At 40.6% G+C, this 17,866-nt stretch overlaps 4 protein-coding genes and 1 long non-coding RNA gene across 8 annotated transcripts in view; 3 read left to right on the top strand and 2 right to left on the bottom strand.

The window, feature by feature from the left end:
* On the top strand, positions 1 to 3,405 carry acmsd (aminocarboxymuconate semialdehyde decarboxylase). The gene is made up of 10 exons (XM_077727379.1): positions 1 to 163; positions 696 to 740; positions 1,272 to 1,368; positions 1,451 to 1,500; positions 1,574 to 1,810; positions 1,943 to 2,036; positions 2,475 to 2,570; positions 2,663 to 2,835; positions 2,896 to 2,994; positions 3,064 to 3,405. Exons 1-10 carry the CDS (start codon positions 95 to 97, stop codon positions 3,124 to 3,126), a joined length of 1,023 nt encoding a protein of 340 aa, XP_077583505.1. The 5' UTR covers positions 1 to 94; the 3' UTR covers positions 3,127 to 3,405.
* Positions 2,758 to 4,708, bottom strand: LOC144203843 (uncharacterized). Its single transcript, XR_013327772.1, has 3 exons — positions 4,076 to 4,708; positions 3,667 to 3,750; positions 2,758 to 2,885 (listed from the first exon to the last, which is right to left on the bottom strand). It is a non-coding gene; the product is annotated as an uncharacterized LOC144203843 (long non-coding RNA).
* LOC144203838 (cyclin-T2-like) lies at positions 4,267 to 11,351 on the top strand. Of its 4 annotated transcripts, XM_077727374.1 has the most exons (10): positions 4,269 to 4,469; positions 5,272 to 5,353; positions 5,443 to 5,571; positions 5,875 to 5,935; positions 6,381 to 6,443; positions 6,686 to 6,731; positions 8,070 to 8,233; positions 8,354 to 8,424; positions 8,664 to 9,960; positions 10,074 to 11,351. In XM_077727374.1, the coding sequence occupies exons 1-10, from the start codon at positions 4,312 to 4,314 to the stop codon at positions 10,145 to 10,147; spliced, it is 2,145 nt and encodes a 714-aa protein (XP_077583500.1). In that variant the 5' UTR covers positions 4,269 to 4,311; the 3' UTR covers positions 10,148 to 11,351. The 4 variants fall into 4 exon arrangements, 3 of the variants coding, with proteins under 3 accessions (XP_077583502.1, XP_077583500.1, XP_077583501.1); XR_013327771.1 differs by lacking the exons at positions 8,354 to 8,424; positions 8,664 to 9,960; positions 10,074 to 11,351 and having other exon boundaries at positions 4,267 to 4,469; positions 6,686 to 7,129; positions 8,070 to 8,218; XM_077727375.1 differs by lacking the exons at positions 4,269 to 4,469; positions 5,272 to 5,353; positions 5,875 to 5,935.
* On the bottom strand, positions 11,141 to 15,572 carry map3k19 (mitogen-activated protein kinase kinase kinase 19). Its single transcript, XM_077727377.1, has 11 exons — positions 15,534 to 15,572; positions 15,342 to 15,433; positions 14,497 to 14,613; positions 13,991 to 14,145; positions 13,809 to 13,843; positions 12,956 to 13,717; positions 12,781 to 12,864; positions 12,451 to 12,689; positions 12,140 to 12,392; positions 11,863 to 12,071; positions 11,141 to 11,789 (listed from the first exon to the last, which is right to left on the bottom strand). The coding sequence occupies exons 2-11, from the start codon at positions 15,395 to 15,397 to the stop codon at positions 11,657 to 11,659; spliced, it is 2,043 nt and encodes a 680-aa protein (XP_077583503.1). The 5' UTR covers positions 15,398 to 15,433; positions 15,534 to 15,572; the 3' UTR covers positions 11,141 to 11,656.
* LOC144203842 (receptor activity-modifying protein 1-like) overlaps positions 12,655 to 17,866 on the top strand; it is a 21,578-nt gene continuing 16,366 nt past the window's right edge. The window contains exons 1-5 of the mRNA XM_077727381.1: positions 12,655 to 12,715; positions 12,791 to 12,870; positions 13,016 to 13,097; positions 16,993 to 17,139; positions 17,234 to 17,401. Of these exons, the coding sequence (XP_077583507.1) occupies positions 17,359 to 17,401 (43 nt within the window). The 5' untranslated portion in view covers positions 12,655 to 12,715; positions 12,791 to 12,870; positions 13,016 to 13,097; positions 16,993 to 17,139; positions 17,234 to 17,358. The remainder of the gene's footprint in view (positions 12,716 to 12,790; positions 12,871 to 13,015; positions 13,098 to 16,992; positions 17,140 to 17,233; positions 17,402 to 17,866) is intronic.

Genomic DNA, 17,866 nt, shown 5'->3' on the forward strand with positions numbered 1-17,866 from the left:
CTGTCGGTCATTGCTTTCTGGCTGACGGTGAGGACACTTTTTGGCGGATGTTCGCAATAATAGAAAACTGAAAGCGCTACAGACAGACTGCCTCATGTCCAAAAGGATGAAGGTTGATATACATAATCATATTTTACCTAAGGAATGGCCTGATTTAAAGAAGGTAGGAGGATAAACAACACATGGCACTCACTGCGAAATAAAGATGTTAAGTAATGGAGAGGAGAGTCAGCCCAGATGGTCCGTACAGCCAGATTTGTGTTATTATTCATTCACAAAAGTATATTAATTTGTGTTAGTTTTGTATTTATCATCAAGATTTCTACTGAAAAAATGTCATGCAGTGTTAAACAGGACTGCTCACTCCATACATCAGCGAGTAGTTAAATTTTAACCAATAACTACACATGCTTGGCTTTCGCTAATGATTGGCCGACTTTATTGTTGGTAGATATGAGATGTTCTTATTTTTAGCTTTCTTTTACTGTAAGTTTGTCCAATACAATTTCTAACAGAATTATTATTTATCCCAAATGTGTACAAATGAGTCTAAACTTGCATGTCATTTGGATGGAAAGGCTAGGTTCAATATAATTGTGGCCTTTTCAGATAATAAGTATGGATAATATAATGTATTGATTTTACATTTCAATTAACATATATATTAAAAACTATAAACTAATATTGTGTTTCAGAGGTATGGCTACGGAGGGTTTGTCCAGCTACATCATCACTGCAAGGTGAGTCGAGAGTAGCCCGATGCTTGCAAAAAGACACAATATTCCCTTCAAGTCAGAGAGAATTAGTCAATTAAATGTTCAAATTTTGAATTAAATCAATTAACATTTTTTTGATGCAGGAATGTCTTTTTTGAATGTAGAGTTCAGTTTTACTTAACCTTTATGTATATTATGTATTAGTTGTTTTTAAACTGTTAGATAGTGTTTTTTCCCATATACATTATATAGCCAATATAAAATTATAAAGTATATTATATTTATTTTATGAATTATTTTTTTACATGAATAAAGGTGAGATCTTATTTTGGGTCGTCATAAAATCACTCTTAAGGGTCTGCAGTATGAAAAGTTAGAAAGTGAATGCTGCTCTCATGTGGCTGTTATGCAGACAACACAAGGTTCACTTATGTGTAATTGTCAAAAAATAAAATTATTATTATTATCATTATAAACATAACTAAAGGCCTGGACCATTTAAAACATCTCAGGTGATTTAACCATTTGAGCTTTGGAATTTGAACCTAATTTCAGGGTGAAGCAAAGATGATGAAGGACGGGAATCTTTTCCGTGTTATTCAAGAAAACTGCTGGGATGCAGATGCGCGCATACGAGACATGAATCAACATGGTAAAATCCCTGGCACAATGGTCCACATTCACAAACTGCATCAATTAACTCCAAAAGAGTTTCTACCTCTCCCAATATTCAGGTGTCTCAGTTCAAGCCCTATCCACTGTTCCTGTAATGTTCAGCTACTGGGTAAGATGCACTAGAACAATCTTAAATTGAAACAAAACTGTTTTTCAATATCATCCTTAAAATATAACTTCAGGCCAAACCACACGACACTTTGGATCTCTGCGTCCTTTTGAACAATGATTTGGCCCAGACAGTTCGCAGTCACCCTAAAAGGTTCGTGGGCCTGGGAACACTTCCCATGCAAGCGCCCGACCTGGCCGTGCTGGAGATGCGGCGCTGCGTAAGGGAACTGGGTTTCCCCGGCGTGCAGATCGGTTCTCATATAAACAACTGGGACCTCAATGCGGCTGACCTTGATCCTTTCTACGCTGTAAGCAGTGTTTGCAAACCATCGAGTACTCACACCTCATCCTCCTTTCCGTTCGATATTTTCATGACTTTCTTGGGGGTCATGTTTCTGCTCATTAAGAAGCACTGACACTGCAGCATGTTTCTCATACAGGAGGCTGAGGCGCTGAATTGCTCCATTTTTGTACACCCGTGGGACATGCAGACGGATGGGAGAATGGCTAAGTATTGGCTGCCCTGGCTGGTGGGTGAGGGATATGGCGTAGAATAGATGAAGGATGTGCAGAAAATTGCTGCAGGTCAACATGCATGTCTTGAATCAAACACCCTGGATCAGGGATGGGCTAACTATTCTAGAAAGGGCCATAGTGGTTGGGTGGGGGGTTCATTCCAAACCATAAGATACTTTTTTGTTTACCAATCTGAGGTCCTTCAAGTGCAACCAGTTGATTCCAGTCAGGTGCTTCTTATTTTCTGCAGAATGTGACCAGCTCTGTTGGAACTAAAGTCAATCCCACATTGGGTCATTTTTAAGATGACTGATTATTTAAGACTCAGAGAATATCGTGTACATGTTAATTTAAAGTACATACAATGAAGGGGTCAAAATGCTTCAATTTTGATTGAGTACAAAATTGCACTAAATTCCTGTGGTCACATGTATATTTTTTCTTTTCTATCAAAAGGTATGCCCACAGAAACGACAATGGCGATTTGCTCAATGATTTTTGGAGGTGTCTTTGAGAGATTTCCGAAATTGAAAGTCTGTTTTGCTCATGGAGGTAAACTATGCATCTAATACCACCAACACAAATATACTACTATAATAAATAAATACATAAATAAATAAACATCCTCTGCATTTTTTTGGCAGGCGGCTCCTTCCCATTCACAATTGGTAGAATTGAACATGGTCACAAAGTTCGTCCCGATTTGTGCGCCGTGGACAATAAAACCAATCCCCGGGAATACCTTGGTTCTTTTTATACTGACTCCCTCGTTCACGATCCTGTTGCCTTGAAGCTTCTGACTGACGTCATTGGAAAGGTGAGGGTCTTCGAAGTGGTCAGAAAAGACTCCTGCACTGATGATCTGTTCTGTTTTCAGGAAAAAGTGATGTTAGGAACTGATTACCCTTTCCCACTGGGAGAGCTGCAACCTGGAGCTCTAATTGAATCAATGGAGGAATTTGATGAAACTTTAAAGGTAGTATTCATTTTTAAATAATATTGCATAATAATCAAAATAGCAAGTACTAGCTTTTTTGTTTGACAGGACAAGCTGCTGGCTGGAAATGCACTGGAATTTTTGGGGCTCAAGAAGGAAAACTTCAAGTAGAAGGCAGTTTTACTTCAACCAGTGATGCACCTAAATTCACTGTGGTCACATTTGAATATTATTCCATGTTTTTAGGGAAGGAAAGAGTGTACAGAATATGTGCACAAAAAGCTAAATATGGATGGTTCTTTAAGCAGAGCCAATAATGCTTTAATTGAAGCAAAGGATGGGTATGCACGCTGTTTTTAATTATGTGAAATCCAAGAATATTCCTCTCGGGGAACAACTTACCTTGTGTCAAATTGTGCCATACAAATAAATTTGTCTTTTCTTCCTTTGCTTGGAAATCCATATGTGATCAAATATGTAAATACTAAAATGTTAATTTTCTATTTAAGAAAATTGCAATTTTAAGTGGGACCACACTCATTTCACATACACCCACGATTGTAATGATTTTTTTCTGGGCATATCTACATCAATTAAGCCATCAATTGTCACACAGAAATTTACACATACATAGCCCCTTGGTAACAGGTTAGAAAAAATATGTTGTATGTATAATATGAATCCACGATGTAAAGTACGAGAAATGCTTACCTCAAACTCTTTGGCGACAAATGTTTTGTCACACACCCAGGGATCCAAGTGGGCCGGTGACCTTTGGATTTGACCTCCGCCTCCCTAGTCAAATAAACAAACAAATCCATTCACACTGGTAACTCTTTAGTATGCCCTCCTCTTGCCAAGTGGAATGCAATGACATTTGCAAAAACGGGTATTGAGAAGATGAGCTTATCATGTGACTCTAAAACAAATCCACAATACGATAGGTGGAGAACAAATACATATGCACTTTTTGAACTACAACATGTATGATTCTTTGATGGTCCATTTGATTATCTGGGTGTGATGCTGTTCCCACGTGTCTTTCACTTTTGAGAGTAAAGCCAATTTACATTTGTTTGTATCAATTATGCTGCATCAGTGAATTTTAGGATTTCCCCACCTGTCAAATCCCAGACTCCTTGTCTCATATAGAGGATGGATTAATTAGAAAATTACTTAATTCAATAGTAAAGTAACATTTTGAATTTATAAACGTTGAATTGTGTCCCGATATGAGTGGTTCGATCCTTAGTTTACATTAAAACTGAAACTGATTTAGCGGTTTTTACTAATTTTTCCACGGCTTCCTGTGTTCGCTAACGTCACTTCTGCTTTCTCCATGACCGTCGAAGAGCAATGGCGGCGAGCCGGGGGTCCTCTTCGAGATGGGTTTTCACCCGGGAGCAGCTGGAAACCACGCCATCTCGCCGATGCGGAGTCGAACCGGATCGGGAGCTATCTTACCGGCAACAAGCGGCCAATTTGATCCAAGACATGGGTCAGAGGCTCAATGTGTATCCTTCTGAAACAAACTGGTTCCGAAGTCAGACACGGAAGCTAGCGAACGATCCGACACGAAATCCGCCGTGAACGCATCGTCTGTTAAATGTATAATATACAATTAATCGCATAAATTATAACGCGCTAATGAAATCGCGTGGGATAATTCAGATCTAAACTACCTGGAACACGTTGTACTTAGCCACGATTAGCATATAGCATGATAGCGTGCTAGCTGTAGGTTTTGGTCGATAAGAAGGCCGGGAATCATGTTTGAGACTGTAGGAACTTCATCAGCCACCTGTTTACATAACTTTCAACTGGGGTTCCCCCATAATCCCGATGTCTACAAGAGGCTGACATTTCCTCACAGAAAGTCTCACAGATTGATTTAGTTGTATCTGGAATTTCATGCGACATGGAGGGGAATTTGGGAAGTTATTAGAAAATGTAATCTGGTAACATATTTAAAAATAGTGTACTGCACCTTTAAGATCATCATCTATGCATTGCCCATTACAATATCTGTGATATGCAGTGTGTATGTTAAAAAAAGATAAGATCTTGTCAACTGGGGGTTGTATAAAATTAACAAAGTGAAAATTTGGCTCAATATTTGTAATATCTTTCTGTTTTTTCCATGTTAGTGTGGGTTAGTGTCAAACTACAGTTGTCTAATAATTTCCAATGTCAGAATTTAGATTATGATCTGAGCTCCATCTACTCCAAGAATTCATTTGTTTTTATCAGAACCAGACTGAAAACAATTGATAAGTGAGCCAACAGTGTCATTATATCCCTTGACCCACATTCCAGCTCTCAACTGACTATAAATACAGCAATTGTTTACATGCATAGATTTTATATGCACCACTCGTTCACCAAATTTCACAGGAATGTAAGTAATCTTGCCTTTAATTTATTTTTTCAAGCACCATTAAATGTTGAAGAGGGATGTCTGAATGTGTTCCACATTTTATATTTCAGACAATATCTCCCACCGCCCTATTTTTGGCCGCCAAGGTGGAAGAACAGCCACGGAAACTGGAGTATGTGATTAAAGTTGCGCACGCCTGCCTAAACCCGCAAGAATCACCTCTTGACACTAAGAGTAATGTAAGTTGGAGGTCCTCCATGTCAAGCATGATGTTAAGTTGTCGTTTTTTTCTTTTCCATTCCTTTCCATGAGTCATCTTTCCTGTCCACTCATTGGCCGTGGTTCCCCAATGTATACCCTGTGCCGTTCCCTGTTGTCAGGGTCATTTTTTTTCTGTTGGCACAGTCTAAACGGCTACATGCGCTTAAGTTAAATAGCGTAATGGCCTCTCTGATTTCAGCTTGGGTCATATAAAGTTAGCTGTTAGGTGAGATCATAGACTCATTACAATTGTTATGTAATGACTGTCTATCAAACTTCAGGCATACCTCCAGCAAGCCCAAGAGCTGGTGATACTTGAATCCATAGTGCTGCAGACTCTTGGTAAGTAGTGGTGACCAGAGTGGATGATGGTATGTTATGATATGAGAGAGAGAGAGAGAGAGAGAAAGCACCATGTGCATTATATCAATTTTGGCTTCCATCATACTTGAGGGTTTCCTCCTATTGATGACAGTTTACTTGTCAACTCAACATCCACTACTGTCTTATGTATGAATTTTCATAAGGTGACTTGTCATTTTTCTTATAAGCTGCTTACATACCCAATCAATCTGGGCAGAGAGTCACTTTTACTCATTCATTCATTTGTATAAGTTTGTGATTGACTTTCACCAAAATGACTAAAAACCCTTTGTTTCTAACCAGTGTTTATTTGCCCTTGTTTGTGTAGTCTGAAGAATAGAAAGTCTGTGTCAAATGAGAAGAAAATGACAAGTCACCTCCCAAAATTCTGTGTTGAACTTACCCGTGTTGTGTTTTGTTCCAGGCTTTGAAATTACCATTGATCATCCACACACGGATGTGGTGAAATGTTCCCAGCTAGTACGAGGTAAAGACATCTCTATTTATTTCATTTTTTCCCCCAATCCTACCTCTTAAAATAGATGTGGAGCTCTGTAAAACCCTGACCATATGAATATGCACATGCATACTTTGAAACACTATTTACTAAGTTCCTTATTGGAAACTGAAGATCTGTAGAGACACTATAGGCCATGTCCAAGACTGAATTGTAAAAATGAATGGTGACTGCTTTCCCCGTTAATTTGGTTTTGTTTTTGTGTCCCACAGCAAGCAAGGATCTGGCTCAGACTTCCTATTTCATGGCTACCAACAGGTTGTTATCCTGCCCCTCCTTTGTTGCACTTTGACTGCACACCATTGCTTCCCGTTATGCAGGGTACCCTTTCAGTGTCCAACAGGCCCTCCATGCACTGGTGGTTGTTGGGACGCCCGCCTATAGCCCGTGACTCCCCTCCCTCCATCCAAGGGAGCGGGACAGGGTTTCTGTGGCTGAGGCGTTACCGGCCCCCAGTCGCAGTGCGGTGTATTGTACAGGAGACCATTTGTTGGCACCGATGGGTTGAATGCAAGATGCGAAGTGTAGTGGTGCGCTTGAAAAGCCACATGTTTGTTCGGTTGCGAAAAAGTGCAGAATTCTAAAAGACACTTTGGTAGCCTGAATAGCCGCTAAAGATTTCGCAGACGTAAACATTTCTCATAGAGGTCTTTCCGGTAAGTACAGCAAAAATCCTTTTTCTAAATTATATTTTTCATATCTCGTTTGTTGTGCATATATGAATATCTGTAAACGTTCTTTGGTGTTTTATTTTTTTAAATCTTTTTTTTTTTTTTACCAAAGCATAATAATCTTTACCAAATCTGACCCATTAACGACCCGCATACCAAGAATAGATACATTTACAAAATTACGAGTATGTTAGAAATGTTTTAAAATGTTATTTGACGTATGACTAGATGCAATTAAATGTGGGTCCTTAACGGGTTGGTCTCTTATGATTTGAATGTGCTCATCTGAAGATAACTTTTTCATCTCCTAGATTATAATGTAGTCTTTTTTTGTAACGTGAAGCTAAACGGTGCACGTTTTATTCAAATACATCAGATTGAAATATTTTCCTTTAGACGGGATGAATTGTGATACGATATCGTCTGTTCAAACTGAAAAAAAATATTTTGCTGTTGCTTAGCCCATTCTTTACCTTCGACAAGCCACATATATTTTACTCTGTAGACATTGAAGCAACTCAATTTATTTATGTTATTATTTACCTTATTACAATTTCATATACTTGATATTTTCATTTTTTCCCACACAGAAGCTAATTTTAATCAATGCCTTTCTGGCATGTATGGGCCTTACCTGATAAACCAGCGTGTCATCATTTCGCAGGTGGTTTGGGGAAAACTTGTTTTCAAGTTCAATTTTTCCATATTAATTGACAAACACAAAATATTTTTCAGCTCTGTTGACGTGGATACGAACCATGAATTGAAACAATTTGCGCCTTTTGTCCTCCTTGTTTTTGTTCACATGTGGGACCGATCCTGGCGATGGCCTCATCCTTTCACGTCTTCCGCATGCACACACACATGCAATCATATATCCACTATTCAATGGGCATACCTTTACACTCACGCACCCACACACTAGTCTACACCTCACTACATTCTGCCTACAGTACAAGCCCACAGTGATTGCATGTGTGTGTATTCACCTGGCATGCAAGTGGTCCAACTGGGAGATACCAGTGTCTACCGATGGGAAACACTGGTGGGTGTACGTGGACAGCTCTGTTACTCTTGAGCTGCTTGATGGTGAGACCAAAGTCTAGTATTATTTTTGCTAAAATATCTTGCAAGTATTTTAACCTATTGTTACTTTGTAGAGGAACAATTACATCATTTGTACTCGTCCTTTTGCATTATGTTTCACAGAGCTGACTCATGAGTTTCTGCAGATCTTGGAAAAGACACCAAGTCGGTTAAAGAGAATACGCAACTGGAGAGTAAGACAAATCATTTCTGTTCTTAAAAATCATTGTTTGGGGCCATATTGAAGGGGGAAACATGCACTGAGAGTTAACTATTGTTTTAGTGGCAACAAACCTGAAATCTTTATTGAAATTGCTGTTACCTACATGATGGGGATGTTCAGTTGGATAATTGTATAGTTTTCTATTATTGGCTACCGGGTTCCAGACTAATTAGTATTGGTAACTCAAAGAAAATATTCCCTATATTATAGGCTACACAAGCGGCGAAGAAGCCCAAATCTGACAACAGCCAACTGACTGATGCCTCCATTGCTGGTCCTTCGATGCTCCATGACCATTCCCTGCTTGACGGCTCACTTGTCGGAGTGCCACGCTCCACTTTTTCCAAGGGAGGCCCCGCCTTTGCCGTCTCTCTTTCGGCTCAGGCTGGAGGTGTGCCGCTATCTCTGGACTCCTTGGCTGGCCCTTATAACCCACCTAGCCACAGTGAATGGCCCCAACCCAATCCAAGTCAAGGGGGCTATTCATCGGGTTATATTAAGCAGGAACCCCTCAGCCCCCTTCATCAAGAGCCGACACTGTCCTTACAGGCATCTTCTGCCTCTTTGCATCCACCGTTATTAGCAATCAAGACTGAGAAAACGATTGATCTCAATATCAAACAAGAACTGAAAGGAGCGTGTTCAAGTGGAGCTGGTAAGCATCTGGCATCTAGTTCATCTTCCTATCCTCCACCACCTCAACACTCTTCAGTCCCCAAAATGTCGTTGGACAAATACAGAGAAAAACACACTGTAGATTCTGCCGCCTCTTCGCTGAAAGGCCGACAGGAGCACGCTACACTCGCAGAGAACAACTCGAGGGGGGATTTGTCATCCGCCTCAAGCTATGCACAGCCATTTTTGAGCCAAGTCGATCATAGAAAGTATTCACAGATGCATCAAATGTCCCAAAGTGCCCATAGTTTAGGTAGCGGTAGCACTGCCACTGCTTCACCAATGAAGAACAGAGTTCCTTCCACGGTTTCAGGACAAGAGAGACGGCATCACAGTGACAAATGGGACAAAAGTTCACTGAATCTCCATCTAGCAATTCCCAATTCTGGAAACACCCAGTTGGACCGAAGCAAGGAGGAACTCAAGATGAAAATCAAAGTTTCCTCGTCGGCAGAGCGTCACAGTTCATCTGATGAAAGTGCGGCCACCAACAACAACAACAAGAGCAAACATTCCAGTCCTCTCGTGAGCAAAGAGAAACAGTATCGAGGCGCTGATCATGTTCACCGCCATCATAAACACACGCACCACAACCCCCACTCTCACAGCGGGAACGGACAGGGGGTCTCCGAAGGCCTGTACCGAGGTCCTCCGGGACTGTTAACGCTAGAAGGAATCGCACTTCCTCATAGCGGTTCCGCATCTTTGACCTCTTCCTCGTTACGAAAGAGGACACACCCCGAGGTCAATCACAATCAACACCTTGCCTCATCTTCCTCCACGTCATGCTCAAAACCGAGCAAACTTTCCAAGGTCGGCTCTGGTGCTGCAGGTACGTTTTTGCCTCACTTCTTTCCTATACTGAAGTTTCTCGTCTACTAGCTTGCAATGGTGTTGCTAACTTCCCCTTCCATCTCTTCTCCCCCTGCCCCCCGTTCCACTCAGGTGGGCTACGGACATCTCAGCAGTTCCTCTCCCCTGGCGGGTCACCTCATGAAGTGGGAGACCAGAAGCACTGAGCGAGTTTTGTGCAGACACGAGTTGTCACGTGGATATTGCAAGAAACAACCCACAGTTCAAACTATTATGTGACACCTTGTTAAGTGCCCTAGGTGGGAAACAGGTGATTATAAACCCTTTATTGAAAGGCAGGACATTATTCTATGAAATGAAGAATGTTTTTGGGCCTGTGATAGAAAAAAAGCAGGAACATAAAGCTTCCATACTCTGACCTCTGGGCTGTAAATCCCATTTTTCAGTGGGTGTAAAATCGCTGCTGGTCTCCACTTCCTGAAATGCGCCACTGATCACGCAAAGTTTTTGCGTTTGAATGGTGGGTGCGGAAGTGTATATTTGGAGTGAGGGGAAAATAATCTTCCTGCATTTCACATCTCCTTATAGGAAAACTGAAGTATTACAAGTTTTTCAATAGTCACAAATTATGCGCCCTCATTTTGTTCCTTTCGTTTTCTATTTAAATAAGAGTTATGCAATTTTACGCAGCATTCTAATGGCCAGCTGGAGAGGACTTTGACTTATGTTTGATGTCATTCCTTATTGCAATACGGATGGATGCATTTTTTTCGTGTAGTTTCATCTAAGTAACTGTCTTGTTTTCTACACTTAGTACTGTTTGAGTTGTACGTTTTCTGCAAAGGGATATGGAAGAACACTCACCGTTCACAGGAAGTGGAGGCATATGTACATACGTTTTTGTATGTTAAGACATCAACTATATCATGACTACTCAGGTTTGGCGCAACTTGTAATTATGACAGATTTTTTGTTAAAAACAAAACAAACAACAAACTGTTCTGTTGGTAATTCGATCGAACACTATTGGGACATGCAGTGTGCGAGGCATGTGATTTTGACCATATTACCTTAGTGGTAAGAGTTGCACCTAAAAAAAAAAAAACAAGCTAACAAAATATCAGCGTGCCAAGATGTAAAACGATACTTTATAACCTTTGAAGTGCATCCCAGTAAAAACAAAGCTGCTGGAGCTTTTTACTTGGCAATGACATTTACTCGACTGCTATGTGGAAGAAAATCAGTTAATTAAATGCCCTGCTGTGGTTTCTTTATTTTTATTTGACTAAAGTTGAATCTTCTCTGGGCACATCTGGTTGTTTGTTGTTTGTTATCCAGTTTGGTACATTTCAGCCATTGTCTCTGCATTAGTTCTTGACATTAAACTCAATTCTGAATCATGCCGTGAAACTCTTTGCTCTTAACTGTATTATTATACAACATACCGAAAAAATATGTTGTGCATTCTTGTCAGTCATGCCTTTAACTATCCTGATCCAGGATGAGGGGAGAAGATAATTACTTTAAGTTCAAGATTGGCACTAACCTTTATATATATCAATTGCTTTTGTAATTAGCGGTATGTACAATTCATCAAATTGCTTAATTTGCATTCCAGGCAGCATTACCTTACTCCCTCAAATCGCAGTGTTTTTCAAGCTCCACGCTTATGAACCAATTGATCTTTGTAAACTCCAATCATCGAGTGATGCTTGTTAATCAGAAAGTCCATCTGGGTGTCTGCAGAAGTGTTTTTTCTGGGCTTTCCAAGTGGTAAACCCAGCCCTGTTTCTCAATATGAATGAGTGTCGGCGCAGTTGTTCTGCAGTAGGTCGTAACTTCTGGTCACTAGAGAAAAAAACTTAGTCAGGAGGTAAATCTGATTTTTATCGAACACTATACAAGCAGTGAAAGTTTTCACCTTGTCAAGCAGATTTTCACAAACTCTCTTGCATTTTCAGAGAATCCATCTGGCAAAGATGGCATTAAACCTCTTTTACCGCTGATGTAAAACAAGGCCGCTATCTTGTCCATGTGCGCTAATGGAGGTTTCCCCGTGGCCATCTCAAAGACTGTGCAGCCCATACTCCAGATATCTGATTTTCTGCCATATCCTGTCTCGGTAATTACCTGTGAAATGTGACATGACATTTATTAACCAAGAGGCAAATATGTAAATTACAGTTCTAGTTCTCTACCTCTGGAGCCATCCAGTACGGAGTCCCACAAACAGACTTGATCAGTTCTGCATTGTTGATACTGGTGTGGCTTGCACACCTGATGCGTCGAGCACAACCGAAGTCTATGAGCTTGATGACTCCGGTGGGCATCAACATGACATTGTTTCCCTTCAAATCCCGGTGAATCACCCCATTTAGGTGAAGATATGCCACACCCTCCAAGATCTGGTAGGTGTATAATCCCAGAATATGCTCAGGAAGTGGACCAAATCTGGTAAATAAAGTATGAGTAAGAAAGAAACCACCTATTTTAATTGCCACAGACTAACCTTTGAAGGATACTTGCAATGGAGCCTCCTGGGATGTACTCCATGAAGATGGAAAGCACGTGGTGCTGGAATGACGTCCCGAGGAAACCAACAATATTGGCATGGTTAAGCGTTTTGAGAAGCTCGACTTCACCTTCCAGGCGAGTATACTCTGTCCTTGCAACTTCTGGGTTGGACACATCTACATTCACCTGCTTCACTGCTATTAATTGGCCTTGGCTGGTCAGACCACAGTATACCTGGGAAGGAGATCCATCTATATTTAGTATGTTTTTATGTTCTTTCACATTAAGGTTCATTTAATAAGATAAGTAAGCTTACTATACTTACTGTTCCATAGGCTCCACTACCAAGTACTTCACCCTTTGTCCATGAAGTATTGTCACCCAATCTAGATGAGGCCTTAGATGTCATCTGGAGGTGAGTAACAATTATAATTTGAATACCAACATTATTCCTACCTAATTTATTGGCAAATGTAGTATGTATTTATTTTCAGATTTACCCCATGGTAATCCTTTCTCTCTAACATGTGATTGTCCCCTTTTTGGTGCTCCATTTCTAGGTTTTGGGGACAAGGGCCAATGGATAGATCTATTGCATCCAATGAGCTCAACTCTTCAGCTAGACGTTGGAGCAAATCATCGGTAAGTTGCCCATCTCCAACACTATCCAATAATTTCTGGTAAACTAGTGACATAACAGTTGGGCCGCTACTTTCGTAAGATGTCCATGTGTCAGTCAATGGGAATTGGATGTTTTTTGAAGACTCGCTGGTCGTCTGTACTTGTTTCAACGGTCTACATTTGACGTGATGTGACCTCCTGGGAGGAACTGGTTGCAACTGGTTGTTCTCACAAATGGTTGGATTTTGAAAATGATCATAAATAGAGCCAGCAAACATTTCGTAAATTGTGGGCACATTTCCTTCCCTCGGAATGGTTGTAAACATGTCTTTGTATGTGATGAAGTCCACAGTAGATTTGGATCTTTGAGACCCTGTCACTTGCTGACTCGTGGACTTTGGAGCACTCTTCAGTTCACTACTTTTTGAGCACAGTTGTGTTACACTCTTGCACACTTTGTCAGGATTTGCCGTTCTTCTGTGTGTACTAACAGGACTAAGATGATCCTTGCTAATGGGCTTCAAGGCAATACAGTGCTTTAGTATGTGCGCAGCACAATTATCTTTTGGCCTGTGGTCCAGTGGTGCCAGCTGCTTGGGCATGCGAAGCGGAGAAACTGTTTGTGAAGGTGGTAGGCCACGCTGTTGTAACACAAAAGAATGTAAACAACAATTCAGAACAGTGGTTAAAAGTAATGTGCATGTTAGTCTAAATGATGATTTACTGTCACACCTTTTGTTGACTGATAGGTTCATGAGAGCCAAGGCCTGCAGAAACAACATTGTGCAAGATTCAGAATCTAGATTATGTACTACTATATACTATATAGTAGTATAGAGTATTATTTTTGATTGTAAAATTAACTGATGAAAAAAACAATTTCTCAACAAAGAAAAGATGCCAATGGTCCATACGTGTCTGGATGTGAGCCTTGGCCTGAAGCACATAATTGGCACTTAGAAGAGGTCCCCTGATGCTGGGAGATGATTGGCTGAGCTTTCTCTGCTCTGTCACAGGTGGCAGGCCTGAAGAGGACGAAGGTGCATTAACCATACTGCTTGTTCGATGCCTGTGATGGACACATAAATGAGTTGAATTGATATTTTGGTTCATTTTATTGCTCGCTAGACAAAGTCAAACTGAGCAGATCAGTGAAAATAAGTATCTTGCAATTAAGAAATGTAAAAAATAACTACAAGATAAGGAAAGCTCTATTACAGGGATGTGTTAACTATTCCACTAAAGGGCCACAGTGGGTCTGGTTTTCATTCTAACCCATTACCAGAATACATTTTCACCAATCTGTTTTGGCAGAAACCCAAAGTATCTGTTTTCAGTTCATCCTTGTAGTTCTCCTGTCCAGAAAAAGGGGGAAAATCTACTTCTAGTTGATTTATCTTTCCACCTGTCGACAATGTACCTGTGTGTTAGTGGTACAAGCAAGCAGGTGCTTTTGTGAGTCAGCAGTCCTGATGGAGTAATTGAATCCAGATGGCTGTGGCGTGTACAATGATTGGCCAGGCTGGGCAACTTTCTCCTAAAAAAGGATTTGATACAAAGATTGGCATTTGCATACTGATCCAAGTAATAGTCTGATGAAAATATAGGTTCTTATTAGCTCTATTGTCTTGTGTAGGAGTGCTGTTTATAAAGCAGCACATGCTGAAAATAACTTTAATGAAATGTTTTTGATTGATATTTGAATATAAGATTGTGATTTAAGATTTTATTGAAATATTTAGTTCTGGATTAAATGTCATGCATTATTCAGAAATAAATGTGCAAAAAAATGGCTTAATTTTCACACAATTTAAACATTGTTTATCACTTAATGCGACAATATTATTTTCAGCATGTTTTACATGAGAAACGCCCCATAGTCGTGTGTTTATGTTAGTATGAGGCCAAAAATGGATCCTTTATATCTCGTTCTGTACTTCTGGAAATTAGAAACCTCCCTTGATAACTTGGCCTTGATTCAAAAGTGAGGCTTCTTTGTAAAACACAATGGGGCTGATTCACCAACTCCTACTCACTCGCTATCTGTCTGTTTTCAACCTGTTTTGGGAGAACAGGGTGTCCTCTGGCCTCAGCGACAGGTGGCTGCGTACAATCCTGCGAGTGTAACCAGAGAAGCCCCCGTTTGACGCACTTGTTGATTGTTGTTGAAGTCACACTGCGTTTGCTGTACGCACTGACGCTTACATGTACGCAATTACGTATAAACAGACGCTTGGAAAAAAATAGCATAAACATGCTGCCCACCTGCTTCCTATCACTCCGTCCTGGGAGGCTTGCATCTTGTCCGTCATAGTTTCCATAGAGTTTTGGGCTCTGGGTGAACTCTCCTCATTTTCCTTAGAGGCATCAAACACACCACTACTATACTTTTTGTCACTCTATTTAAAGAAAATGAGCATTTTCAGTACTAGTTGTAGAAACAGCAGAGGTTATTACCTTTTTGTGCTGGTTAGAGCAGGTTCTGAGTTGAGCCCCTCACTGGGGTGGTTGTGACAAAGAGGAGACCCCACCCACTGTTCATCCCACCTGACCTTGCATTAGACAGCCCTTCATCACATTCATAGTAATAATACCAAATTAAACTGCAGGTTCTCAAGATCAGGACAGCCAGCTGAGTACAACATGGTTAAAATAAAGTAAGTGTAATTATTAATGGCAATTGTGTGGAGTAGCATGGCATCATACAGAATTATGTTGATGGGTAGAGAAGCAAATAGGCAGTGTTGTATTATTTATACTACAATGTACAGTCGATGACATGGGGATGATAGTGTTTATTTGGAAAATTGGGGATTTGTACTTAAGAGCTAGGTGACTGTCCACTGAAAAACATGTGCAATTGTTATTGGAAAGTTCCAGCCTGCCGTGGGAACGAATACCGGAGGATTGACTTATTTACTGTCTTTGATGGCAATGGTGGATGATAGTGATCATCACAGGTTGAATGGAAACTGGACGCTTGTCAGAATTACTTTTTTAATTCTTTGTTTTCCCATTAGATTTTAAAAATAGATGAATCTCCTCTTTTTTTTTACTATATTCTAAATACAAATATTTGTTTGACTGTTAATATTTCTGTCTTATGTTATATAATGTTTGAAAGTCTGTTTTTAGTGGGATGTGTAAATGTAGAATTTTTGGGGGCTGATGTTTGACTATATACAAGATAAACTTTTATTTGGACATCATTCTATTGTCAATGTTGGAAGGTTTTTTTTTAAAAGATTGCTACTTTTCCAGGGACTGGATGGATTTAAATTACACTTGAATGCTCATTAACACCACCGTTGATTAAAATGCCAACACTGTAGCACCAAATTTAGCCACAAGAGAGCAGTGACAAACAATGTTATTTCAATACCATCCACGCACTTGTCATTAACCAACTTTAAAATAGTACTTATTGGTAATGAAAAGACACCTTAGTTATCCACATCTTGTATTTATTCTTTATAAAAAAAAGAAATGACAAATTCATAATTTTAATTGTTCATTTAGTTGAATCACATACTAAATAATAGTTATTTCAAGGACAGTTAACATTAGGTTAACCCCCAGTTCACAAACTATGTGATGTGGTAGTTAGTTAGAAAAGAGGGGAATATATAATTATCAGCTATTGAGATAGAAATTAAGTTTTGGGAAGTTACTCACACATAGATCAATTGATCTCAAAGAAAATAGTTAATCGCATGTAGGATTCATTTTTTTGTTAAATACAAAGATTTCCCAAATCAGTCTTCATTCCCAATTACCAGAGCAGCCAAAGGAAATCTCCCCCAAAGAATTCACTGCCTCCCCCTCTTACTAACACCCCTAAACGGGGCTCATCCCGCCTCCCGGTGCGGTGATTGCTATGTTTGGGTCTACCCCTGTGTCTTCTCCGCCCATCCAGTGTGCCATTCTCACGGAAGGACGATCACATTGCAGCCTGGAACAGCACCGTCACCATCGTATCCACGACACAACTTTTGACGGCTTCCCATGGCGCACGCACGCTCCTCAACTGCGCGCACCGATCGCTGTTTCTTGGAGGTGGAAGGTAGCCAATGACCCCCATCCCCTAGCCGGTCACGCCCCCCAACCCCAAGCGTCTATCCTCCCCCGTCGCATGCGACTGATTGTTGGCTCTTTAGTGAAGCTCTCACCTACTTCGGTGGCCGCACACCATGCGCGTTGATCGGCTTCCTGCAGGACTCAGCGAGCCCCTCTGAGAGCCTCTCCCGAGACCCTGCATAACTTTGTGCCGGGGGGCGCCGGGATGGCACCCCAGCACAAACGGACGCTCCTGTGGATCATCCTGGGTAAGTAGACCATCAAACAAATATCTATGTCATACTGTATCGTGACTGCACTGTGGAACAACTTTAATTCCATTCATTTAAATCATCGTGACATATGAAGGAACTTTATTCCATTTAAATTCATTTAATGTTCTGTTATATTATATTTCCTGCACGTTTGCCTCACAGTTCTGGGGTCTTGGGTTCAATCCCAGGTTGGTCCTCACTGTGTGGAGTTTGCATGTTCTCCTCGGGCTTGTGTGGTTTTTCTCTGGGTACTCCAAAACATGTTGAAAAAAAAGCTGGATGAAAACTCTAAAGTACCCTGAGTGTGATAGGTTGTCCCTATCCTCATACTCTGCCACCAATTCAGAATGTCCCCCGCCTGGTGTAGTTAGCTGGGATTTGCTCCAGCACCCCCCGCGACCCTGATGTTTTCGTGTTGCTGGCTGTCAGTGTGTTTCAATATATTTAAATGGGGAAATT

The sequence above is a fragment of the Stigmatopora nigra genome, chromosome 11 (genome assembly GCF_051989575.1).
Source record: "Stigmatopora nigra isolate UIUO_SnigA chromosome 11, RoL_Snig_1.1, whole genome shotgun sequence".
Lineage (NCBI taxonomy): Eukaryota > Metazoa > Chordata > Actinopteri > Syngnathiformes > Syngnathidae > Stigmatopora > Stigmatopora nigra.